Source organism: Gopherus flavomarginatus, chromosome 7 (genome assembly GCF_025201925.1).
Source record: "Gopherus flavomarginatus isolate rGopFla2 chromosome 7, rGopFla2.mat.asm, whole genome shotgun sequence".
In the NCBI taxonomy this organism is placed as follows: Eukaryota; Metazoa; Chordata; order Testudines; family Testudinidae; genus Gopherus; species Gopherus flavomarginatus.
The window spans coordinates 91,028,565-91,055,630 of NC_066623.1; the positions used below are offsets into that span (position 1 = coordinate 91,028,565).

General features: G+C 42.2%; 1 protein-coding gene across 1 annotated transcript; it reads right to left on the reverse strand.

The window, feature by feature from the left end:
• Nucleotides 1–492: 492 nt before the first annotated feature.
• Nucleotides 493–23,698, reverse strand: LOC127056015 (interferon-induced protein 44-like). The gene is made up of 7 exons (XM_050963658.1): nucleotides 23,195–23,698; nucleotides 23,065–23,116; nucleotides 15,214–15,409; nucleotides 14,810–14,962; nucleotides 11,359–11,530; nucleotides 9,246–9,343; nucleotides 493–681 (listed from the first exon to the last, which is right to left on the reverse strand). The coding sequence occupies exons 1-7, from the start codon at nucleotides 23,691–23,693 to the stop codon at nucleotides 493–495; spliced, it is 1,359 nt and encodes a 452-aa protein (XP_050819615.1). The 5' UTR covers nucleotides 23,694–23,698.
• Between the last annotated feature and the right edge of the window lie 3,368 nt (nucleotides 23,699–27,066).

The following is a 27,066-nucleotide window of genomic DNA, read 5'->3' on the forward strand; positions in this document are numbered from 1 at the left end:
AGGAGTAGCCATGTTAGTCTGGATCGGCAAAAGCAGCAAACAGTCCTGTGGCACCTTATAGACTAACAGGTGTATTGGAGCATGAGCTTTTGTGGGTGCATACCCACTTTGTCGGATTCATGTGGAGGAAGGAATATCTTTAGGCAACTTCTTAAAAGGTTTATGCAAATAATTATTTTAGTGGAAAGGGCTGTCTCTGATTGGAAGGTTAGGAGAAGAGAAAGAATGTGGAATGTTTAATAAAGAGATATCACCTTGAAAGCTGGAGAATCTATTCTTCCCTTGGTGCATGCAAAAATACCATTAATCTTATGTAGGCAATAACAAGATATAGAACTGTTGGGCCAAATTCACCACTGTCATAAGCAAGTGCAACTCCACTCAAGTCAATGGAATTGCATCTGCTCAGGGCAGCAACAGATTTGACTTCTGATGTCAGGATTTTTAAAAGGTTAGCACATAAAATATCCAATGTTACAGGTAAACATAAGGTTAGAGCTCTTCCTTTGGCTTCTCAAAAGGGAAATTGTCAAGGTAGCTTTCTGCTAAATACATAAGCTGCCTCACAGTGGACAGTAATAGGATGTCAACATCGCACGAAAGATCCAACTCGGAGCAGTAGTTTTTAACAGGTACAATTTGAGCAAGAGGGATTCCAATTTTCTCTGCAGTTATCCACATCTGTAGAAAGGGCACAACATGGATTATGCTAAAGAGCTCCCCGACAATTTTTCAATCTTTCTATTCCTTGAGGAACCTAAGCAAAAGCTTCAAGGATTTTCACAGATACTGTTTGGTGAGATTAAAAGTGGAAGATATTTTAGTTCTTTAAACTTTCTTATATTGAAGGTATAACTACTTTCACATCATACCCATCCCGCAACTGAAGTAGCAACTACATTTTGGCCTGGTCTACACTACGCGTTTCTACCAATTTTAGCAGAGTTAAACCGATTTAACGCTGCACCCGTCCACACAACAAGGCCCTTTATATCAATATAAAGGGCTCTTTAAACCGGTTTCTGTACTCCTTCTCGACGAGAGGAGTAGCGCTGAAATCAGTATTACCATATCGGATTAGGGTTAGTGTGGCTGCAAATAGATGATATTGGCCTCCGGGTGGTATCCCACAGTGCAGCACTGTGACCACTCTGGACAGCAATCTGAACTCGGATGCAGTGGCCAGGTAAACAGGAAAAGCCCCGCAAACTTTTGAATTTCATTTCCTGTTTGGCCAGTGTGGAGAGCTCACCAGCACAGGTGACCGCGCAGAGCTCATCAGCACAGGTAACAATGCAGTCTCCTGAGAACTGAAAAAGAGCCCAGCGTGGACCGCACGGAGGTACTGGATCTGATCGCTATATGGGGAGAGGATTCTGTGCTAACAGACCTCCGTTCCAAAAGACAAAATGAAAAAATATTTGAAAAAATTTCCAGGGCTATGATGGAGAAAGGCCACACCAGGGACTCAGTGCAGTGCAGAGTGAAAGTTAAGGAGCTCAGACAAGCCTACCAGAAAACCAAAGAAGCAAACGGAAGGTCCGGGGCAGGGCCGAAAACATGCCGCTCCTACGCTGAGCAGTATGCAATTCTAGGGGAGTCCGCCACCACTACCTGACCCCTGTCCGTGGATTCCGAGGTGGGGGAGGTAATCTCAGCCATGGCTGAGGATTCTGCAGACGGGGAAGATGAGGACGAGCTTGCAGAGAGCACACAGCACTCCGTTCTCCCCAACAGCCAGGAGCTTTTTCTCACCCAGACGGAATTACCCTCCCAGCCCTCCCAAGCCAGTAGCCCAGACAATGAAGCCATGGAAGCGACCTCTGGTGAGTGTACCTTTGTAAATATAAAACATGGTTTAAAAGCAAGCTTTTTTTAATGATTGATTTGCCCTGAGGACTTGGGATGCATTCACGGCCAGTACAGTTATTGGATGGTGCGGAAATCCTCCAGGGACAGCTCCATGAAGCTCTCCTGGAGGTACTCCAAAAGCCTTTGCAGAAGGTTTCTGGGCAAGGCAGCCTTATTCCATCCACCATGGTAGGACACTTGACCACGCCATGCATGTAGATAGTAATCTGGTATCATTACATGACAAAGCCTAGCTGCGTATTGTGCCGGTGATTGCTGGCATTCAAGCAACATCCGTTCTTTATCTCACTGTGTTATCCTCAGGAGAGTGATATCGTTCATGGTAATCTGGTTGAAATTCAGAAATTTAATTAAGGGGACAAAGATGGCCATTCCTACTGGGCTGTTTTCCTGTTGCTTAAAAGAAATCCTTCCTTGCAGGTAGCCAAGCCGGGGGATTGGAGGGGGGCAATGGAGCTGAGCTTTTTCGCGTTTGGCTAGCAGGGATCTTCCCTGCTACCAGCCACACGGTGCGGGGGAAAGGGGGGTGATAAGCAGTGATCTTCCATGATACCAGCCATGTGGTGGGGGGAGGGGTAAAGCGATCATCCCAGATAATTGGATGTGGGGGTGGTTTCTGCTGCTGCATGTTAATAGGAAAGAAGCAGCACTGAACGGGCTTTGCTTGGTATTTGGGAAAGGAGGGCACTGTGTATATGAAGGCTGCAGAAGCCGAAAGACAATGGCTTACCATGGCCGCATGCAAGCTGAATTTTGGTGCCCAGACCTGCGTCTGTGAGATCTCTAACACCAGAGCCGCAGGCACTCAATATTAAGATGCAAAATGCGACCTTGTAGTGAAATCATATATGCTATGTAAGGTGAATAGTGTTGTTCACTGTGAAAGAGTATAACCATTGTTCTGTAAAATGTATCTTTTTAAATATTTCTCTCCCTTTTTTACCTCCTTCATGCAGCTGCAAATTTTTCAAGCCTCCCTACTCCATCCCGAAGGCTATCTCAGATAAGGTGGAGGAAAAAAAAGACGTGAGATGAAATGTTCTCGAAAATCATGGAAGTAACCCGCAATGAAAGAGCTCATTTGAATGAGTGGAAGGACAGGGTATCAAATTACAAGAAAGGTGCCAGTGAACGTGAGGACAGGAGGGACCAACGTGAGGAGAGGAGAGACGCTCGAGATGAGAGGTGGCGGCAGGAAGATCAGAGATGTAGGCAGGAAGATCAGCAGTGGCGAGATGCAACGCTGGGGCTGCTGCGTGATCAAACTGATAGCCTCCGACGTCTGGTGGAACTTCAGGAAAAGCAGTAGGGTCACAGAGTGCCACTGCAGACCCTGTGTAACCACCCACACCACTCATCATGTTCCATATCTTCCTCACCCAGACGTGTAAGAACGCATAGGGGAAGGCTTTGTGCACCTGCCCACTCCACCCCCGTGGACAGCCCAACCAAAAGGCTGTAATTACTTTGAAATATTTTTAGTGGCCTTTTCCTTCCCTCCTATCCTCCTCCCAAACCACACCCGGGATACCTTGTAGGTTCTCTCCCTCTTTTTATAATTACTTTTTAATAAAGAATACATGATTTTTAAACGATAGTGACTTTATTTCCTTAAGCAAGCTGTAATCAAAGGGGGAGGGTGGGTTGCTTACAGGGAATGAGTCAATCAAGGGGGGGTTCATCAAGGGGAAACAAACACAACAGTCACACCGTACCCTGGCCCGTGATGAAACTCGTTTTGAAAGCTTCTGTGATGTGCACCACTTCATGGTGTGCTCTTCTAATCGCCCTGGTGTCTGGCTGTGCGTAATCAGTGGCCAGGTGATTTGCCTCAGCCTCCCACCCCACCATAAAGGTCTCCCCCTTGCTCTCACAGAGATTGTGGAGCACACAGCAAGCAGCAATAACAATGGCGACATTGGTTTGGCTGAGGTCTGAGCGAGTCAGTAATGTGCGCCAGCGCGCCTTTCAACGGCCAAATGCACATTCTACCACCATTCTGCACTTGCTCAGCCTGTAGTTGAACAGCTCCTGACCACTGTCCAGGCTGCCTGTGTATGGCTTCATGAGCCATGGCATCAAGGGGTAGGCTGGGTCACCCAGGATAACTACAGGCATTTCAACATCCCCAACTGTTATTTTCTGGTCTGGAAAGTAATTCCCTTGCTGCAGCCATTTAAACAGAGTAGTGTTCCTGAAGACGCGAGCGTCATGAACCCTTCCCGGCCATCCAACTTGGATGTTGGTGAAATGTCCCTTGTGATCCACCAGTGCTTGCAGCATCCTTGAAAAGTACCTCTTGTGGTTTACGTACTGGGTGCCCTGGTGCTCTGGTGCCAAGATAGGGATATGGGTTCCATCTATCGGCCCCCCCACAGTTAGGGAATCCCATTGCAGCAAAGCCATCCACTATGACCTGCACGTTTCCCAGAGTCAGAACCTTTCATAGCAGCAGCTTAATGATTGCTTTGGCTACTTGCATCACAGCAGCCCCCACAGTAGATTTTCCCACTCGAAATTGATTCCCGACTGACCAGTAGCTGTCTGGCATTGCAAGCTTCCAGAGGGCTATTGCCACTCGCTTCTCAGCTGTGAGGGCTGCTCTCATCTTGGTATTATGGTGTTTCAGGGCAGGGGAAAGCAAGTCACAAAGTTCCATGAAAGTGCGCTTACACATGCGAAAGTTTCGCAGCCACTGTGAATCGTCCCAAACCTGCAAAACTATGCGGTCCCACCAGTCTGTGCTTGTTTCCCGGGCCCAAAATCGGCATTCAATGGCTAGAATCTGTCCCATTACCAGCAGGATCTCCAAAGCGCAGGGGCCCGCGGTTTGAGAGAATTCTGTGTCCATGTCCTCATCACTCTCGTCGCCGCTCTGCTGTAGCCGCCTCCTCCTCGCCTGGCTTTGCAGGTCCTGTTTCAGCATAGAGTGCACAAGAATGCGCGAGGTGTTTACAACATCCACGATTGCGGTCTTGATCTGAGCAGGGTCCCTGCTTGCTGTGCTATGGCGTTTGCACAGTTCAATCAGGAAAAAAGGCACGAAACGGCTGTCTGCTGCTTTCATGGAGGGAGGGGTGAGGCTGTACCCAGAGCCACCGTCGACAATGTTTTTTGCCCCATCAGGCACTGGGATCTCAACCCAGAATTCCAAGGGGCACCGGAGACTGCGGGAACTATGGGATAGCTATGGGATAGCTACCCACAGTGCAACACTCCAGATATCGATGCTAGCCTCGGTACATGGACGCACACTGCTGAATTAATATGCTTAGTGTGGCCGTGTGCACTCGACTTTATACAATCTGTTTTACAAAACCGGTTTATGTGTAACCCTTCTGCCCCTCTGAGTTGGCAGCAACAAGGGCCGGGTTCAGTATCCAGGGGTTCCGTTTCAGTAACACAATGCATAACTGGCTCGAGCCCCCACCCAGTGACCTGGGACACTCACTACCACACCCCCCTGGGCGCCTCTAGGAGGCAATACTTCCCCTCTCGCAAGCACGGAGTCTGAGTGTAGCAAAATCTTTTTAATAAAGGAAGGAATCAATGCGGCATCCCATTGGAGAAACACCACAAACAGGGTTATAACACAAACCATAAACAAAAACCCACCTCCAAGAACGTTTGGCACTGTCCTTTTTCCCCTTAGGGTTTTAAGTCCAATCACCCCAAAGTCCAACAACCCAAAAGTCTCTGGTCAATGCCACCCCAGAGTTCAAGAGTTTATCTGTAGAGGTCCCTCCCCCCAGCCTGGGTAGAAAGGGGCACCTTACGTGGTCCAGGGCCAACTGCCCTGCCTCTCCGTGGGTTCTGCTTCTGCCTTCTCCACGAACTGCTCCGCTTTACCAGCCGCTCCACCGTGCTCCTCCAGCCGTCCTCAGAAACTGCTCCTCTCCACCAGCTGCTCTGCTCCATGAGCTGCTCCAGTTCTCTCTGCAAACTGCTCGGCTCCGCTCGCTCTGTGGGCTGCTCCACCTGTCCCACAGCCACTCCACTCTGCCAGCCGCTCCACTGCCACCAGCTGTCCCGTGATCCCCTCCAGCTGTCCCCACAACTGCTCCACTCCGCCAGCTGCTCTGTTCCACAGTATAGCTTCAGGCTCCTCCACTAGTTAGCACAGTACTCAGTGCTCTCAGCTCAGTAATTTCAGCTCTTTAGTGATTTCAACTCTTAGTGATCTCAGCTCTTAGTGGTGGAGCCCCAGTGCTAGTGCACCATTAGCCCAAAGTGAGTTCAGCTCAGTAACCTGTATTTAGATTCTTGAGGGAATAAAAAAAAAATCAACTCTGACATTCCACAGTGGAGAGAGGAGGGGGTGGAACTGGTGCTTCTGGCTCCACAAGGAGACTACACCACCAGGCACAGATACCTGTCCCTAGCCTCTCTCAAGTCACTGGGTTTTGGAACACACGTCCCTTGTCTAGCAAGTAACACCCAAATGAGGGTGAGTCATTTGTCACCAAGCAGTCCCACAGCTCGACAGTCTGGGATAGGGTAGGCGTGCCTATGCAAATACACTCTCTGAAATTCTTTCCACCAGATGTCAGGGTAGATCTTATCCTGACTCTGATTACATATGTAAAATCGGAATAATCCCATTGTGTAGACATACCCTGTAATGCAGCTACAGTTAAAGGCCATATTCACTTTATTTTATTCATCTTTAGCAAATTCACCAATAGAAACTGACTGCATAAACTGAGGCCAAAATCCTCTATTTAATCTCAGAGGTGATATCTAGAACACAGGGCTATTTTTCCTTCATAATGATCTAGAGCAGAGGTTCTCAAACTGTGGTCCATGGACCACAAGTGGTCTGTAAGCTCCATTCAGGTGGTCCGCAGATAGTTCCCTCTAAGGTGCGTGCCTTGGCGGCCGCACACAACAAAATGAAGGGCCACACACCTAATTACTGAAGCCGCACAGGAGGGAATAGGGGGCTTCACTTGGGGGAAATAGAGGGTAGGTGGGAGGGGGCAACGTGGTAAGAAGAGGGGGTGGATGGAATTTGGGCTGTGCAAGGCTGTGGTGGTCAGAGAAAGGGGCGACTTTCCCAGCTCCAGGGCTGCACTGCCAGGAAGACATGGCTCTCCTTCCCAGTGCCAGCTCTGGGGCTGCTGTGGTGAGGGAGACACCCCCCCCATCCTTCTCAGCCCTAGCTTGGAGGCTGCTGCAGTGGAGGAGAGAGGTAGAGACCCTCCTCCTTCCCAGACCCAGCTCGGGGCTGCCGCGGCAGGGGAAATTCCTCTCCTTCCCAGCACCAGCTAGGGGACTGTGACAGCGGGGGAGAGAGGGCACATCCATTATATTAGAAGGGTCAGATTACTGACATTAAAATATGCATTGTGTGCTTTTATTTGTAGAACAAAAAAACGTAAATTAAGGAGCTTTTTTTATATAGCGCTTTTTTCCAAAGCACTTTACAATAGTTAGCTAACAGTACAAAAGACATCTGGAAAGATCATTAAGTGGTCCGCTGAGATCCTCAGCGATTTTCAAGTGGTCCACAAAAAAAAAAAAGTTTGAGAGCCACTGATCTAGAGAGAACACCCCTAAGGAGTCATCTCTGGTATAATTCCACTAAAATCGATATTTGGCCTCTATAGATACAGGGAGATTCATTCTCTATACCAATCCAGCTCCTTTGTACTGGATTTTGGTCAGAACTAGGCAGTTCAGATTCTGATGAGAATAGCTCTTCGCTGATATAAAACTGACACAAGCCAGCTACTCCGGAACCATGCTCCCGCACACATCCTGACCCAGTGTCGTGTGAGATGCAGGAGTATGGGGAGTATCTCAGAGGCAGGGAGGGACCAAGGCAGAGCTCTGCTTTGCTGTGCTGAACCCCTAGACCATGGTTCACACTAAGGCCAGCCCACAGAGTCAAGGAGGTGCACTCAGCTCTCTGACAGCCCTTCCCCCATAGAAAGCAATCATATCTCCCTAAGCCAAGAGTTCTCAAACTTCACTGCATCACAACCCCCTTCTGACAACAAAAATTACTACACACCCCAGGAGTGGTGACCGAAGCCTGAGCCTGCCCAAGCCCCACTGCCCTCAGTGGGAAGGCAAAGCTGAATCCCCAGGGCTTCAGACCCAGGCGCAGAGCCTGCAGCCTGAGCCCCACTGTCCATGACTAACGCCCTTGGGCTTGAACCCTGGAACCCAGCAAGTCTAGCGCTGCCCTGATAACTCCATTAAAATGGAGTTGTGACTCACTTTGGGGTCAGGACCCAGAGTTTGAGAACTTCTGTCCTAAGCTAAGGATTCCCCAGGTGGTGAAGTCTTAAAATGGCATAGAGTTGGCTATTCCTCTTGGCAATGCCTGACTGGGAGATGGCCACTTGGGCCACATTCCTCAAAGGTATTTAGGCACCTAACTCCCATTGAAATCAGTGAAGTTATGTGCCTAAATACCTATGAGAATTGCTGATGGCTGAATCAGCCCCAGGCCAGCCTCAGTATTGGGGAACTGCAAACCACCACCAGCCTCTGATTTTCCACAACTTTCCACCTTGTGTTAGCATTTATGGCTGTGTAAAGAGAGTGCAGAGTAGGTGTAAAATTTTACCAAAGCAGAATGACAGCATTTTACAAGCACTCTGCGCAGGAGTGAATATCTATACAAGATAGAAGGCAACAGAACAGGGCCCCCTTCCACTTAATTCCTCCCCTGAAGTGTCTCCAATGCCAGGATGGAGAGGCTAATTGGTGCAGAAACTCTGTCTTTTTTTTTTCCCCCATTTTACAACTATTCACAACAGGGGAAATTTGCAGCTGGCTAGTTATGGCCAGACTCCAGCTCCTTTATATGAAGTGGGGTTCAGCAAAAGAATCTGGCCCTTAATTTTTCATGAGGTTTCTGGTATCTCTGGCTTTGTCTACACTACTGTGGTAAGTCGACCTACACTACACAACTCCAGCTACATAAATAATATAGCTGGAGTCGACGTAACTTAGGTCGAGTTACAGTGGGGTCTACACCACAAAGAGTCAACGGGAGAAAATCTCCCATCGACTTATCTTACTCTTCAACTGGAGAGCGATCTGCTGTCGATTTGGCAGGTCTTTACTACATGCGCTAAATGGACCACTGGTGGATTGATCTCAGAGCATCAATCCCAGTTGTAGTGTAGACCTGCCCTCCATCTTTTGCTGTTATACAGTTTTATTCTTCAGAGGTAACCAAAACCTGAAGTATTAAATTTAGTTATATTTTGAGCTTGTGCCTACAAGACAAGAATGAGAATGTGTGTAGGAATGCGCGGGGATGCAAGTTTTGCAGAAGCAGAGTATCACAATACCTTGATTTGTTCAAGGCAACTGAGTTAATATGTAGCACCACAGTCAACAATACCATACTTCACCTGTTTCTCAACAGCTTTGCTATTGTACACACACTTGACATCTTCAAGAGTAGAGCAAATTTCATCCACTTTAGTTAGCAAAACCAGTTGTCGGATCCCTGTACCAAAAAAATGAGTAAGATTTTACACCTAATTTCCCATCAGTTCTTCATTGCAGCTGCTTCTGCTTACATAAGGTGAAAGTGTTTTGGTTTTGCACAACAACATTAAAAATAAAGATTATTAAATTAATATTAATTGAACAGTTATTGGGCAGCACCCCAATTGTCTCGATGAGAAGATGCTTTTTAAGCAAAATGATTATTATTCCCCCAGTACAGTTGACAACACACCTAATGACTCACTCACCTTATTGGGAAGATTGCCGGGGCTGAGATTCAGTGCAATGAATTCAGTTACTCCAAACAAGGGACACAGAAAACATGACATACCTAGCTGAGTTCAATAGCACAACTGGGGCCCACTTTCACCCCCATAGGTTATGTCTCTGTCTATTCCCTCCTATGGAAGTGACTCATATCATGTAGGCAGAAAATCAGGCCCTAGGTGTTGTGTCCAAACACAATCACAAGAGCTAATGGTGTAAACTGGCATTTGCAAGCATAAGACTCCCATTCTTCAGTTCTCTTCACTTTTTGTTGCATCCCATCTACATGGCAGCTGCTAAATGAAACAATGTTACATCTATTCCTTTTTTGAAAGGTTTTATTGCCTTGGATTATATGTATTTTTAAAGTAATTAATGAAATCAAAGTGAATATTTCCTGGTAAGATATATTCCTAGAAGCCTTTACTCCTGGGGGAATTCACTGCCACTTCATGCACGCATATTCATGTTCTGGCACATATTTTTTAAAAAAAAATGTTTTTCCAGAAAATAGTTTCTACTGAAAAGTTACTGCAGTTCCACCTTTTGCACAACAGAAGGTGCTGTGGAGCTAGAACACAGCAGCCACTCCTGGCCAGCACTAGCTCTGACAGAGAAGAGAAGGAGTCTGCCTTCTTCACAGTGCCTGTTGGGTGACATCAGGAGACAGGGGCTATGGGGAGACAGACTGGGGTTCATAAGGGCTATTGAGGGAGGACACACTGGGGCAGGGGAAGTGGTGAAGAGCCACATGGGGATGGGGGCATGGGTTTCTGAATGAGGATGGAGGGACACATAGAGACAGGGAAAGATATGCCTGACTGAATGGGGGAGGTGAGGAGTCAGCCAGGGTCTGCTCCCTAACAATCCCTTCCTGTCCTCCTCCCTCCCCAAAAAAACCTTTTCCATACTTTTCCCACCCATACCCAACAACCCTCCAAGTTCATACCTAGGGTCCTTCCCATCAATCACTTCCCTCTCTGTCAGCTCCTCTGTTACCCCTGACTTCCCAAAGCCTTTGCACTGCTTCTGAGGGGTGTGGGAAATACGGCTCTGTACTATAGTTTAAATGAATTATTACTCAGAGTTCTGTATTAATATGCCTAGTAAGGAATCTATTTGTCAAAAAACATTTCCTGAATCTTTTTTATTGTCTATATTATTACAGACACACTTACTGACAGGTATTTTGAAATAAAGTACTAAAATAATTAAAACTGTTTGATTATATTGTGTTTATTTGTGTTTTGACAAATAAAAATGAAGAATTTTGCAGAATTTTAAAATATTGTGTGCAGAGTTTTTAATTTTTTGGTGCAGAATTCCCCCAAGAGTAATAGAAGCCTAGTGCACAGCTCTGTTTCTCTAGTGGTCTGTGTCAACAGGAGGGCTTTGCTGTACTGAGAAGCAGAAACTCAATAGGGCACACTGTAAAACCAAAAAGCGGAGAACAATGGAGGTGATCAGGAATTCCTCTGTTCTCCTACCACACAAAAGCCCATTGCAGTGCCCATACTTCCATCAGACTGGGGGTCTGTCCCATCAGAGTGCATTAATCCCACTCAATCTTGGGTGACCCTCAAGTACAATATGTGGTTATTTCTCTTCCCAGACCAAGGATAAGCCTGGCTCCTAGCAGTGTTTCAGGCCCCTAATGACTCAAGCTGCTCAGGCTTGAAAGTCAGATCACCTCTTGGGCATGCCCACTTCATTCAGTTCCATGATATTAGGAGACATAAAACATACCAAACTGGTTCACTTTTCTTCGAAGCTGTTTCAGCTTGTCTTCCAGTTTCTCAGGAAGAATCTCAATTTTGCACCCATCAATAACAAATGCAAAACAATGAATCTGATCCTTCAGAGAAGGGGTCTTGATATAGCCTGGAGAATCTGGACGAAGGGTGGCAGCTGGATTAAACTGCAAAAAAAATGTTTATAATAATAAGTAGCACTTCTAAAGAATTGGAGATTCAAAGAGCTGTACAAACACTGATTCTTACAATACCCATTTGGAGCAGGGAGACAAGTATTATTATCTCATTTTACAGAAAGGAATACTGATATTCAGAGGAGGAAAATGATTTACACATACTCATAGATGGAATGATCAAATCAGGATTTAAATTCAGGATTTCCCAATTCTTAGTCTAATACTAATTCTTCCAGACAGAGAGCCTGTCATAAACAGATAGCTAAGGGTTAATGTCTCTTTCACCTGAAGCACCTGACCAGAGGACCAATCAGGAAACCGGATTTTTTCAACTCTGGGTGGAGGAAAGTTTGTGTCTGAGTCTTTGTCTGCCTGCCTGCTTTCTCTGAGCTTTGAGAAGTGATTTCTGTTTTCTAATCTTCTGTTTCCAGTTGTAAGTACGAAAAGATCAGATAGAATTTATAGGTTTCTTTTGTATTTACATGAATATAGTTGCTGGAGTGCTTTGGATTGTATTCTTTTTGAATAAGGCTGTTTATTCAATATTCTTTTAAGCAATTGACCCTGTATTTGTCACCTTAATACAGAGAGACCATTTGTACGTATTTTTCTTTCTTTCTTATATAAAGCTTTCTTTTAAGACCTGTTGGAGTTTTTTCTTTAGTGGGGAACTTCAGGGAAATTGAGTCTGTACTCACCAGGGAATTGGTGGGAGGAAGAAGTCAGAGGGAGATCTGTGTGTGTTGGATTTTTTCGCCTGACTTTGCATACCCTCTGGGTGAGGGGGGAAAGAGAGATTAACTCTCGGTAATTCTGTTCTCCAGGACTGGGAACGGGGAGGGGGGAGTCCCTCTGTTTAGATTCACAGAGCTTGTGTCTGTGTATCTCTCCAGGAGCACCTGGAGGGGGGAAGGGAAAAAGGTTTATTTCCCTTTGTTGTGAGACTCAAGGGATTTGGGTCTTGGGGTCCCCAGGGAAGGTTTTTGGGGGGACCAGAGTGCCCCAAAACACTCTAATTTTTTGGGTGGTGGCAGCCGTACCAGGTCCAAGCTGGTAACTGAGCTTGGAGGTTTTCATGCTAACCCCCATATTTTGGACGCTGAGGTCCAAATCTGGGACTAAGTTATGACAGAGCCAGATTCTGATCTCTGTTATTGTAAACATGTATAAATCCAGAGTCACTCCTTTGAAGTCAACAGAGATCCTCTGAATTTATATCCCTTGTGGAAAAGTAAAAATGAAACCAAAGACAGCTCTAGAAATTAAAAAGAATTCTTGACATATTACTTGTGTATGTGTGTGTGTTTTTAATCACACTTTTTATTAAGGTTCCATCTATCAAGCATTAATAAATTATGAACAGATGTTTTAATAAATGGTTAATTGATTGTTGTAGAGTCCATCAAAAATTTACTCATAACCATGGCTTATAAACATCTGTAACATCTACTCATGTGCTTATAACCATCTTTACACATGCTGCTCAGTACTGTAACATGCTTTTAACATTCTTCATTTATTACTTCTTTGTAAACCATTTATAGATGGAATTTTAATATAAAGTGGGACCAAATAAATCACAGGAAAATTGGTCTTGTGGTTAAAGCATAAAACCAGGACTCGGGATTATCTGGCTTCCAATATATCATTGACCAAGATAATTAATCACTGTTCCTCAGTTTCATATTTTAAAAATGGGATTAATAACACTTTATATCTCACTGGGTTGCACAGGCATGTGCATGGGGTGTGCCAGGTGTGCCCAGGCCTAATGCTCGTGGGCCGGATCCAGCCCCTCAGGGCTTTGGATCCAGCCTGCAGGATTTGCCCCCTGTGGTGCCGCAGGCCCCGCACTGCTCTCAGAACATCCCTGAGGCCTCCGGGTGGGGGGCAGAGGGCTCCATGCCTTGCTCCAGGCACCGCCCCCCGCAGCTCCCATTAGCTGGGAATGGGGAACCGCAGCCAATGGGAGCTTCAGGGGAGGTACGGTCCTGGAGGCATGGTAAGGGCAGCATGCAGAGCCCTGTGCTCCCCCTTCAGGGACCGCACAGGGATGTGGTGAGCAGCACAGCATGGGGCCAAGGCAGGCAGCCAGGGAGTGCCCCACTGCAGGTAAGCAGCTCTGGGCTGGAGCCTGAACCCCTCCTGCACCCCGCCCCCCAACTCCCTGCCCTGAGCACCCTCATACACCCCGCATCCCTCCTCTGCCCCAGTCTCTTGCCCTGAGCCCCTTCCTACACACCACATCCCCCCCACACCCCGCACTCCCTCCCGCACCCCAACCTTTATGATGTTCGCCTTAAAAAAAAAAATTCCCTGGGTGCACATCCTAATGAAATGTGCTGTGCACACCTATGCTGGGTTGTTAAGGTTTGTGAGGGGCCGAGATACTACAATGATGAGAATCATACAACAACCTTAACCCTCCATCTTTGCTCCTGTAACAAGCTCAGTTCATACGGAATGGAGACTCTAAGTCTACATCTTTTGCATATTACAACAGTTAATATTTGGAATGGTTTGTAGGCAGCAACTATCTAGTAATCGAGACAAATGACCAGATGAGAAGGCTCTGTACTAAGCTTGAATATGGTGGAAGTTGCTCTTTTCTAGAGCTGGTGAAAAATGTTTTAAAATAATGTTTTCAAAAAATTCAAAATGTCAACGTTGTTTCTGTTTCACCAAACTAATCCATTCTTCATTTTTCATCATAAAAAATATATTTAAAAATGCTTATTTCCTGAAAACCAGATTTCCAGTAAAAAATAAATTAGAGAACCATTCAATAATGGAATTGATGACATTTTTGCTAAAAAAATCTTGGAAATAATTTAATGAAAAACAAAAAAATTCAAAACACAACAGAAATTTGAGGGAGATGTGGTGTTAAGGTCCATTTTTCTATTTAAAACCTTTTTCTTCAAAATATTTCAACCAGATCAACTTGGCTTGTACCTGTACAAAATAGGTACCAAACGCTACCCAAGCAGAGAGGTAGATAGCAATTTAAATCAACTTTGCATAAATGACTACACAAGGTGCAGGAGAGCGGAGAACCAGGCCTAAACACCTTTCCATAGTTGATTCATTTTCAAATACACCTTACCTGTGATCATCATTCATAAGCTTTCACTGTACAAATGAGGACAGTGGGTATTTTGTTCCACAATAATTAAATGTAAGATATAATATTTGTACATATAAAGAAACATTTAAAGATATCACTGGGTCTAATAAGGAACTGCACAGAATTTGTTGAAATCCTGCCTGGTACCTATCAGGAACATGGCCTTTTATTATGTTGGACACTTCATCAATTTCCAGACCTGTTCCTGATTTTTCTTCTATTCCCATTGTGTCACAGAGGATAATAGGCAGAGGCTTGCCATTGCTTCCATCTTTAACTGGGTAAGTCCTGTACTATTAAGGTGGAAAAAAAAGTAAAATAGTATAGAAAGACATCGCTGAAAAATGAATATTTAAAGCCAGATTACTATTTCTTAACCATATTGAGTAATGCCTTTCTCATCACAAGCAGATGCATGGAATTCAGTGGAGGCAATCATAGACCATCTTTGGATTTTCCATTTAGTGAGGTGGGGGAATGTGGATTTTTAACTAAGAGACTGTGATTTAGCTTGGATGTTGTTTAATTAGAAGTAAATATTTACCTGTGTTGTCACGCTAGCATTATCAGATCCCGCTATGGCTTGTCTTGTCACATAACCTCGGAAAACAGAATTCACAGAGTTGAAAAAACTGGACTTCCCAGCTTCAACTGGACCAAGACTCAAAATCCAAATCTGTGGCACTGAATTTAAATAAGGTTTGTAAGATCTGATTTCCTCCATTATTTTCCCTCTTTCTCTGTTAAGACAAAAAGATATGCATAGTGTTAAACACCCATGAGATCACAGCACGTTTTGCACTACATATAGGCATAGTGAAATTAGGAAACTGCAAATATTCCCCATCTTTCCCTATACTCCATTTTTAACTATCATCAAACACACACTGCTAAACAATCAGTGGGGCCACTGGTCAATCAAGGTGCTAAAGGAGCACTTAAGGAAGAGAAGCTAAATGCTAAATTGCACAGAAGCTAAATGAATTCTTTGCATCAGCCTTCACTGCAGAAGATGTGAGGGAGATTCCCACACCTAAACTATTCTTTTTAGGTGATATATCTGAGGAACTATCCCAGACTGAGGTGTCATTAGAGGAGTTTTGGAACAAACTGATAAATTAAACAGTAATAAGTTACCAGGATCAGATGGTATTCATCCAAGAGTTCTGAAGGAACTCATATATGAAATTGCAGAACTACTAACTGTGGTATGTAACCTATTATTTAAATCAGCTTCTGTACCAGATGACTGGAAGATAGATAATGTAACACCATTTTTTAAAAAGGCTCCAGAGGCAATCCTGGCAATTATAGGCCGGTAAGCCTAAATTCAGTACCAGGCAGATTGGCTGAAACTATAATAAAAAACAGGATTATCAGAAACACAGATGGACATGATATGGTGGAGAAGAGTTAACATGGCTTTTGTAAAGGGAAATCATGCCTCTCCAATCTATTAGAATTCTTTGAGGGAATCAACAAACATGTGGACAAGGGTGATCCAGTGGATATAGTATACTTAGACTTTCAGAAAGCCCTTGACAAGGTCCCTCCCAAAGACTCTTAAGCAAAGTAAGCAGTCCTGGGATAATAAGGAAAGTCCTGTTATGAATTAGTGACTGGTTAAAAGATAGGAAACAAAGGACAGGAGTAAATGGTCAGTTTTCAGAATGGAGAGAGGTAAACAGGGGTTCCCCCAAGGATCTATACTTGAATCAGAGCTGCTCAACACTTTCATAAATGATCTGGGAAAGGGGATAAACAGTGGGGAGTCAAAGTTTGCTGATGAAACAGAATTACTCAGATAATTAAGTCCAAAGCAGACTGCAAAGAGTTACAAAGGAATCTCACAAAACTGGGTGACTAGGCAAGAAAATAGGAGATGAAATTCAACGTTGAATACAATCCCAACTATACATACAAAATGATGGGGTCTAAATTAGCTGTAACCACTCAAGAAGGAGATCCTGGAGTCATTGTGCTCCGAAAAATCCACTCAATGTGCAGCAGCAGTCAAAAAAGCTAACAGGATGTTAGAAACCATTAGGAAATGGATAGAGAACAAGACAGAAAAATAATAATACATCTATATAAATCCATGGTATGCCCACAACTTGAATACTCTGTGCAGATCTGGTTGCCCCATCTCTAAAAATATATATTGGAATTGGAAGAAGTACAGAGAAGGGCAACTAAAATGATTAGGGGTATGGAACAACTTCCGTATGAGGAGAGATTAAAAAAGATTGATACTTTACAGCTTGGAAAAGAGACGACTAAGGAGGGATATGATAGAGGTCTATAAAATCTTCACTGGTGTATAGAAAGTGAATGAGAATGTGTTATTTACTCCTTCTCATAACACAAGAACTGGGGGTCACTCAATGAAATTAATAGGCAACAGGTTTAAAACAAACAAAAGGAAGTACTTTTTCACACATCGCACAGTCAACCTGTGGAACTGTTTGCCAGGAGATGTTGTGAAGGCCAAAACTATAATAGGATTCAAAAAAGAAGTGAATGGTGGCTAGGTCCATCAATGAATATTAGCCAGGATGGAGAGGGATGCAACACCATGCTCTGAGTGAACCTAGCCTCTGGGTGCCAGAAGCTGGGAGTCGATGACAGTGGATGGATCATTTGACGTTTCTGTGTTCTGTTCATTCCCTCTGAAGCACCTGGCATTGGCCACTATCAGAAGACAGGATGTTGGGCTAGATGGACCATTGGTCTGACCCAGTATGGCCGTTCTTATGTTCTTATGTACATAGTCTACTGAGGACCATTGCAGCAGCCAGAGTGACCATGGTTGATGGTGTCACACCAGGCATCATGTTGTGAAGTTCCTAGCTATGGTTCATTCCTGCAAATCCATAAATCTCCAGGGTAGTCTCATAGACACATCAGGTAGAATCAAGACATGCACCCCTTCACATGTCAATGGAGAGTTTGAGAGCATCCTGGTAACATGGGCAAAGAGCATGCAATGGTGCTTTTGAATATAGTGAGAAACTGAAGAACAGACAGATCTCTTTGAGAGTATGATCTTGACACAAAGTCAAACCACTTTATGCTCAGGATTTAGTGCTGACATCACATATGGAATGCATATTTAACTATGGAGTCCTCTATTTTGGGTGCCAAATTTAAAGCACCTAGGGCCTGGTTTTCAGAAAGTGCTGAGTACCCACAGTTCCTATTGAAGCCAATGGGAGATTCAGGTTCACAGCACATATACAAATCTACCCTAAGGTGAGTCAATCTGTGTACCCTAAATCAGTGGTCATCTTTAAAAATTTTGAAAAAATTTTAAACCAATGCTGCCTACAATAGTTGCTTTGAATGTCACAGGGGAATTAAATCTCTGTTGCAATGTTCTGGCTCTGTCACAGGAATGGCAGCAAAGTTAAATTCATTCAAATAGGTTTCGAAGTAAACTAAAAGCTATTAGGAGGGTAGGGTTAATCCGTTTTCACAACATATGTATACAGAGCATACAAGTTGTCATGCATTACACATGTATTCTGGTAACCAGCCTCAGGTACCGTAAACCACAAAATGCAGCTTAGGTCTTGTAAGCTGTGCACTGTGAAAACATAGCAAATAAGCAGAATCAGACAGAACTGACACATCTGGACCAACATCTAGCATGCAGTCATTGGAGTGTGAGTGTTTTCTAGGTGTGCAACTGTCAACATAGCAAAGGAGTTTCTGAATAGGATGTGAACAGCAATTCTCTATGCTCATGGTTATAACATCGGGCACTGTGACTTCATGTTCCTGATTTCTGAAGTGAGGACTGTGGCATGTTTTATAGAAATGTCTTTTTACACTGTTGACACATGGCATCTTTGACAGAACATCCTGTACAGATAACTACGTACAGCATATATGCTTAGTGGAAGCACAACATTCTTTCGTGGAGGGTGTTTTAACTAACCTGACATCCGTTGGAAAAGTAAGACAGCAAAGCACAAAATGTCCAGCAAGTTCTCTGAATGTGCTGGGGACCATATTTGTTTCAGACAATGAAGGAAGCAACCTGTCATAAACAGATAGCTAAGGGTTAATGTCTCTTTCACCTGAAGCACCTGACCAGAGGACCAATCAGGAAACCGGATTTTTTCAACTCTGGGTGGAGGGAAGTTTGTGTCTGAGTCTTTGTTTTCTGTCTGCCTGCTTTCTCTGAGCTTTGGAGAAGTATTTCTGCTTTCTAATCTTCTGTTTCCAAGTTGTGAGTACCAAAGAGTTTGTTTCTTTTGTATTTACATGAATATAGTGCTGGAGTGCTTTAATTTGTATTCTTTTTGAATAAGGCTGTTTATTCAATATTCTTTTAAGCAATTGACCCTGTATTTTGTCACCTTAATGCAGAGAGACTATTTGTATGTATTTTTCTTTCTTTCTTATATAAAGCTTTCTTTTAAGACCTGTTGAAGTTTTCTTTACTGGGAAACTTCAGGGAAGTTGAGTCTGTACTCACCAGGGAATTGGTGGGAGGAAGGAGTCAGAGGGAGATCTGTGTGTGTTGGATTTGTTCGCCTGACTTTGCATACCCTCTGGGTTGGGGGGGGGAAGGGAGATTGACTCGGTGATTCTGGTTTCCAGGACTGGGAACGGAGAGGGGGAGTCACTCTGTTTGGATTCGCAGAGCTTGTGTCTGTGTATCTCTCCAGGAGCACCTGGAGGGGGGAAGGGGAAAAGGATTATTTCCCTTTGTTGTGAGACTCAAGGGATTTGGGTCTTGGGGTCCCCAGGGAAGGTTTTTCAGGGGGACCAGAGTGCCCCAAAACACTCTAATTTTTTGGGTGGTGGCAGCAGTACCAACTCCAAGCTGGTAACTAAGCTTGGAGGTTTTCATGCTAACCCCCATATTTTGGACGCTAAGGTCCAAATCTGGGACTAAAGTTATGACACAACCAAGTGGCAACTATTTTAGATTTAATTCTGAATAACAAGGAGCAATGGGCTGCAAATCTGAAGGTAGAAGACAATTTGGAAGTGATCATGAAATGATAGATTTCATGTTTATAAGGACAAGGAGTGAAAGCAGCAGCATGAAGACAATGGACTTCAAAAAAGCAGACTTTAACAAACTCAGAGAAGTGGTAGGTAAGGTCTCATGGGAAGAAAATGTAAGGGGAAAGAAGTTAAGTAGAAATGGCAGTTTCTCAAAGAGACAATATTAAATGCACAGCACCAAACTACCCAGATGTGAAGGAAAGATAGGAAGAATAGTAAGGGGCCAATATGCCTCCATCAGGAGCTTTTTCATGACCTGAAAATCAAAAAAGAATCCTACAAAAAGTGGAAACATGGACAAATTGCTACAGATGAGTACAGAAGAGTAGCACAAGGGACAAAATCAGAAAGCCTAAGGCATAACATGAGTTACACCTAAAAATGGACATTAAAGCAGGGTGGATTATTTAAATTTTGATATTTAAATTATAAGTTTTTCTTTTTAAAGATAAACCTGTTTAAAATGAAATCTGAAATTAATACAAAATATACTAAAGCCTAAATGTATAATCTCTTAAAATATTTAATTAAAAAAATTAGCATGCTGAATCCATGAATCTCCGTCAAAAACTTTGAGTTAAAGGCTGCTTTTCTATATAAAGAAAATATCAGATAGAAAACATTTAATTTTTGAGGTCAAACTTTATAAATATGGTACAAGAGTAGTAAATAAGCAATATATCATTCACTATTTTCTAACATACTAAAAATGTACAATTAATAAAAATCTGAAAATATTAAGTTTCAGGGTAGCAGCCGTGTTAGTCTGTATCCGCAAAAAGAACAGGAGTACTTGTGGCACCTTAGAGACTAACAAATTTATTTGAGTATAAGCTTTCGTGAGCTACAGCCCACTTCATCAGATGCATAGAATGGGACATATAGTAAGAAATATATATATACATACAGAGAACATGAAAAGGTAGAAGTTGCCATACCAACACTAAGAGGCTAATTAATTAAGATGAAGTATTATCAGCAGGAGAAAAAAACCCCTTTGCAGTGATAATCAAGATGGCATTTTAGACAGTTGACCAGAAGGTGTGAGGATACTTAACATGAGGAAATAGATTAATTAGCCTCTGACAGTTGGTATGGCAACTTCCACCTTTTCATGTTCTCTGTATGTATATATATTTCTTACTATGTGTTCCATTCTATGCATCTGATGAAGTGGGCTTTGGCCCCAAAACTTATGCTCAAATAAATTTGTTAGTTTCTAAGGTACCACAAGTACTTCTGGTGTTTTTTTGAAAATGTTAAGCTATATAGTGCATAAATAAATGCATATAATTATAGTGTACCTGCCCAGGTAGCAAAAAGATGAACCAAATCTAGTATAAAGCCTCTATTTAGTTTTAAATAAATGTTTTAATGGTTATATCAACCAATGAGAATGCACCTTTCTTTAGAAAATAACTGAAATTGATTCAAATGGATTATTTAAATCACGACTTTCCACTTGGTGATTTAGATCAATCTACCCGCATAAAAGGCAATAAAAAGAAGTTCTATAAATACATTAGGAGCAATAGAAAGACAAGGGAAAATATAGATCCACTAGTTTGTGGGAAGGAGAGCTAATAACAGATGACATCCAGAGATGTTTAATGCCTATTTTGCTTGTCTTTACTAAAAAGATAAATTTGTAACCAGATACTTAACACAATTAATATTAACAACAAAGGGAAAGGAACATTACCAAAATGGAAAGAACAGGTTAAAGAATAAGTTAGATGTATTTAAGTTTGCAAAACCTGATGAAATTCACCCTAGGAAATAGCTGAAGCAATTTCAGAACCATTAGCAATTATCTTTGAGAACTCAGGGAGGATGGATGAAGGAATGGAGAAGAGCAAACATAGTATTTATCCATAAAAGGAGGAACAAAGAGGACTTGAGGAGTTACAGACCTGTCAGTCTAATTTTGATACATGAAAAGATACTGGAACAAATTATTAAACAATCAATTTGTAAGCATCTAGAGGATAACAGAAAGGTAAAAAATAGCCGACATGGCTGTGTGAATAACAAATCATGCCAAGCCAACATAATCAGTGGATCAGAAGTGAAGCTGTAGACATGATGTATCTTGATTTTAGTAAGGTTTTTGACAAAATCCAATATGACATTCCCATAAGCAAATTAAGGGCATATTGTCTAGCTGAAAAAATTACAAGGTGAGTGCAAAACTGGTTAAAAGAATATACTTAAAGAGCATTTATTGAGGGTTTCCTATCACACTAGGTGCACATATCTAGGGGTTCCACCGGAGTTGGTGGTGGGTCTGACTTGAATAATTAAGTGAAGAGTACACTTATAAAATTTGTGGATTACACCAAGCTGGGAGAGGTTGCTAGCACTTTGGAGGACAGAATTAGAATTCAAAATGATCTCGACAAATTGGAGAATTAGTCTGAGATTAATAAAATTCACTTTAATAAAGACAAGTGCAAAGTACTAAATTTAGGAAGGAAAAATCAAATGGGCAGTTACAAAATGGGGAATAACTGTCTAGGTAGTAGTACTGTTGAAAAGGAGCTCGGGGGTTACAGGGCCTCACAAATTAAACAAGAGTCAACAATGTGGTGCAGTTGCAAAAAAAGGTTGATATCATTTTGGACTCTGTTAACAGCAGAATCAAATGTAAAGCACAGCAGGTAATTCTCCCACTCTACTCAGAACTGGTGAGAGGCCCAGCTGGAGTACTGTGTCCAATTCTGGGCACTATAATTTAGGAAAGATGGACAAACTGGAAAGAGTCCAGAGAAGAGCAACAAAAATGATGAAAAGTTTAGAAAATCTGATCTATAAGAAAAAGCTAAGCAATCTCTGCCTATTTAGACTTCAGAAAACAAGACTGAGGAGGGACTTGATAACGGGACTGTTATAAAGAAGAGGGTGATCAGTTGTTCTCCATGCTTACTAAAGGCAGGGCAAGAAGTAACAGACTTAATCCACAGCAAGGGAGATTTAGATATTCAGAAAACCTTTTTAAGCATAAAGATAGTTAATCTTTAGAATAGCTGCTTGATTATGGTCTGTAATCCTCTGCAATGTATTTTAAATCTCTGCCATAGCAGACTCACTGTGGCTAGGAATAAGCATAGCTCTTCATTAAGCTTATTTTGGTTCAGACATTAATTTCACTTGTATGTTTGACCTGTTCTGAAATCATCATTTTGTACTTATCCTCAGATTGAGAGGTGCTCAGACACGATGGTCATAGGTGCCATATTACTACCTAAGATACACCTCAACAACACATCTGTCTATTCTAGCCCCATCTAGTTAATTCCTAAAGTAACTCGCATCACCAGAGTATTTGGCGGCCACAGATCATTATAGTGATATATTGCAACAGTTAACTTACTCAGTTGTCCATGTAAACTTCCTCCATGGAGATTCCAGGAAACTGCTAATATCTAGAGGAAAGGAACATATAACATTAAGAGTAGGAAGCTATAATTTCCTCACTAAACATTTTCTCTTTTGATATCAACTTACCTCAACTCGATACACCTCACATTTTGTAAGGCCTAGATCATTTCCATGCAGGTCAGCAACGTTGTATGTGTAGTTGTTGTTACAACTTGTTGCTGCTGCTGCGGCATTTTGGTTCAACAACTGCAGTGCCCCACCACCAAAATTAGGGCCAAGGGAACTATAGTCATATATAGCACCTGACGCAGTTTTAACAGGAATTTTTAGTGGGCTAAGCACTCCCTCTTTGCCTTTTAATCTAAAGAGAAAAGCCTTCTCGTCACTTATGTACCCTCCAGATGAAACATAGCTCTGACACGTAAAGCCTCCAAAAATATAACCACTTCCATTATATGCTACTGCTACAGTTGGCCCTTGTGCATCACACTTGGCATGAAATATAGAAGCATTGTAACCATGGACGCTTGCTTTATAGAGAAGACTGAAGCTTCTGCTCCCCAACAGATGTTGCAGTTCCTCTACCTCATCTTGTGTTAATCTAGATTTGACATCAGCCATTCTTCTTAGTCTAAAAAGACAGAAAAGATGTTACAAATGCAAGTATAACAGTAAGAAAAATGTATTATTATTTTTAATTCAACTCAAAGATGGAAGGTAGTGGTGAAGGCCTTGTGTTCCCCATGGAATAGAGAGGCATGACAATAAGTCATTATCATCATTATTAGTAGTAGTTGAATTCCAGAGCTATCTAGAGTCCCCAACTGAGGTCAAGGCCATATTGTGTTAGGCACTGTCCACACATATAGTTAGAGACAGTCCCTACCCAAAAAGCCTACTGTCAAAATAAACAAGACAGACAAATAGGGGAAGAAAGATAATGTTATTCCCATTTACACATGGAGGAAATGAATTAGAAAGAGTCAGCATAGCTTCATGGATTTCACAGCAAAACAATTTTTCTACCTGAATGGCGACAAAATATTCTTAAAATGTATAGCCCAATTGTGTTGACTTTACTCAAGCAAAACTCCTACTGACTTCAATGCAGATCAAGCCCATTTTATCTAAATCGTCAAAACTTTCGTACTGTGACCTGATTCTAATCTTACTTACACTGGATAACTCCACTGACTTCACTAATTTATGGTGGTGTAATGAGAGCAGATACACGTTCATTGTCTCAGAAACATAGTTCCTACTTTATGGAGTGAATTTTTTTTCTCTTTCCAAGAACAAAATAATGGCCATATTGGGTCAGATCAATGGTCCATCTAGCCTGATATCCTGTCTTCTGACAATAGCTTGTGCCAAATGCTTCAGAGGGAACAAATAGAACAGAGCAATTTTGAAGCTTCTGGCATTTTGGAGGTTTAGGGACATCCAGAGCATGTGGTTGTATCCCTGACTATTTTTGCTAATAGTCATTAACGAAACTATCCTCCATGAATTCATTCAATTCTTTTTTGAACGCAGTTATATTTTTGGCCAACACAACATCTCCTGGCAATGACTTCCACAGGTTGACTGTGCGCTGTGTGAGAAAGTACTTATTTTTATTTGTTTTTAACCTGCTACCTATTAATTTTATTAGGTGACCCCTATTCCTTGTGTGATGTGAAGGGGTAAACAACACTTTCCTAGTCACTCTTTCCATACCATTCATGATTTTATAGAACCCTATCATATCGTTTCTTAATCATCTCTTTTCTAAAACAAACAATCCCAATCTTATTAATCTTTCTTCGTATGGAAGCCGTTCTATACCCCTAATCATTTTTGTTTCCCTTCTCTACACCTTTTCCATTTCTCATACCTTTTTTTGAGATGAGATGACCAGAACTACATATAGTATTCAAGGTGTAGATGTACCATAGATTTATATAATGACATTATGATATTTTCTGTTTTATTACCTATCCTTTTCCTAATGGTTCCTAACATTGTTAGCTTTTTAGACTGATGATGCACATTGAGTGGATGTTTTCAGAGAACTATCCACAATGAAACCAACATCGCTCTCTTGAGTGGTAACAGCAAATTTAGATCCCATCGTTTTGTATGCATAGTTGGAATTATTTTTTCCAATATGCATTACTTTGTACTTATCAACATTGAATTTTATCTGCCCATTTTTACCCAGTCACCTAGGTTTGTGATATCCCTTTGTAACTCTTTGCAGTCAGCTTTGGACTTAGCTATCTTGAGTAATTTTGTTTCATCTGCAAACTTTGACACCCCACTGTCTACCCCCTTGTCCAGATCATTTATGAATGTGTTGAACAGCACTGATCCCAGTATAGATCCTTGGAAGAATCCCTGTTTACCTCTCTCCATTCTGAAAACTGATCATTTATTCTTGTCCTTTGTTTCCTATCTTTTAACCAGTTACTGATCCAAGAAAGGACCTTGCTTCTTATCCCAGGACTGCTTAATCTGCTTAAGAGCCTTTGGTGAGGGACCTTGTCAAAGGTTTTCTGAAAGTCCAAGTACACCAACTCAACAAGGTCACCCTAGTTCACTTTTTTTTTGACACCCTGAGAGACTTCTAAGAGATTGGTGAAGCATGATTTCCCTTTACAAAAGCCATGTTCACTCTTCCCCAGTACATCATGTTTATCTATTAATTCTGTTGTTTAGTATAGTTTCAATCGATTTGCCTGGTAATGAAGTTAGGCTTACCAGCCCAAAATTGCCAAGATTGCCTCTGGACTCTTTTTTAAAAATAAGCATTACATTAGCTTCCCTCCAGTCATCTGGTACAGCAGCTGATTTAAGTGACAGGTTACTTGCCACAGTTAGTAGTTCTCCAATTTCATATCTGAGTTCCTTCAGAACTCTTGGGTGAACGCCATATGGTCCTGGTGACTTTATTACCGGTTAATTTATCAATTTGTTCCAAAACCTCCTCTAATGACACCTCCATCTGGGACAGTTCCTCAGATTAGTCACCTAAAAAGAATGGCTCAGGTGTGGCGGTTTCCCCCATATCCTCTACAAAGTATTAATTTAGCTTCTCAGCAATGGCTTTGTCTTCCCTGAGTGATCCTTTAGCACCTCAGTTATCCAATGGCCCACTGACTGTTTGGCAGGCTTCTGATGCACTTAAAAAAAATTGCTGTTAATTTTTATGTCGTCAGTTAATTGCTCTTCAATTTCTTTCTTGGCCTGCCTTATTATACTTTTACACTTGACTTGCCAGAGTTTATGCTCCTTTTTATTTTCCTCATTAGAATTTGACTTCCATTTTGTAAAGGATACCTTATTGCCTTTAAAGGCCTCTTTTACTTTAGTCACGGTGGTACTTTTGGTTCTTTTCTACTGCTTTTTTTTTTAAAAAAATTGGGGTATACATTCAATCTCAGCCTCTATTATACTATTTTAAATAGTCTCCTGTGAAAAACAGGGCACCTCAATATTCTTTCGAGGCGTGATACAGATAAGGAAAAACAGGGCTAATACCTTCATGCACATGCACAGAGTTAGGTGCAGTCAGAATCCCAAGATTGGGTAAAACTGGATATACCTCCAGGGAAAATCCCAGCAGGAACCATCCCTCTACTGATAATGAATTGGCAAGGCATCCATCAGACCTTAAGAATACCGTTGAGGATGTGAATATGACTACAGTTATAATAATTGCATAGGTATTTACAGGATTTCTATATGCATCAGTAATTGTAACTTTACTTATTGATTTAATAAAATGTGTAAAAGAGACTAGATCTTGTACTTATGAATGTATGTGTGGTAACTATCCTTGGTGGTAGTGGTCTCTTTTTCGGTGAGGTATACCTTTAAGCAATTTGTAGCTGCCTATTTTGGATATCAAAGTCCTGAGTATCATGTCAGAAGGTATATACACCATTTTATTATTCTTCATTATAAAGATAAAAAAGAAATATAAAACTTTACTCTTTCAGTCCTTTTTCTG

Excerpts from the sequence above, each read along its gene's own strand:
- LOC127056015 (XM_050963658.1), bottom strand. The coding sequence starts at position 23,693 with ATGGCTGATGTCAAATCTAGATTAACACAAGATGAGGTAGAGGAACTG. Across the intron at positions 15,410-23,064 it reads AAGTTTACATGGACAACTGA|AGAAAGAGGGAAAATAATGG; the intron begins GTAAGTTAACTG and ends TTGTCTTAACAG. Across the intron at positions 14,963-15,213 it reads ATGCTAGCGTGACAACACAG|TACAGGACTTACCCAGTTAA; the intron begins GTAAATATTTAC and ends CCACCTTAATAG.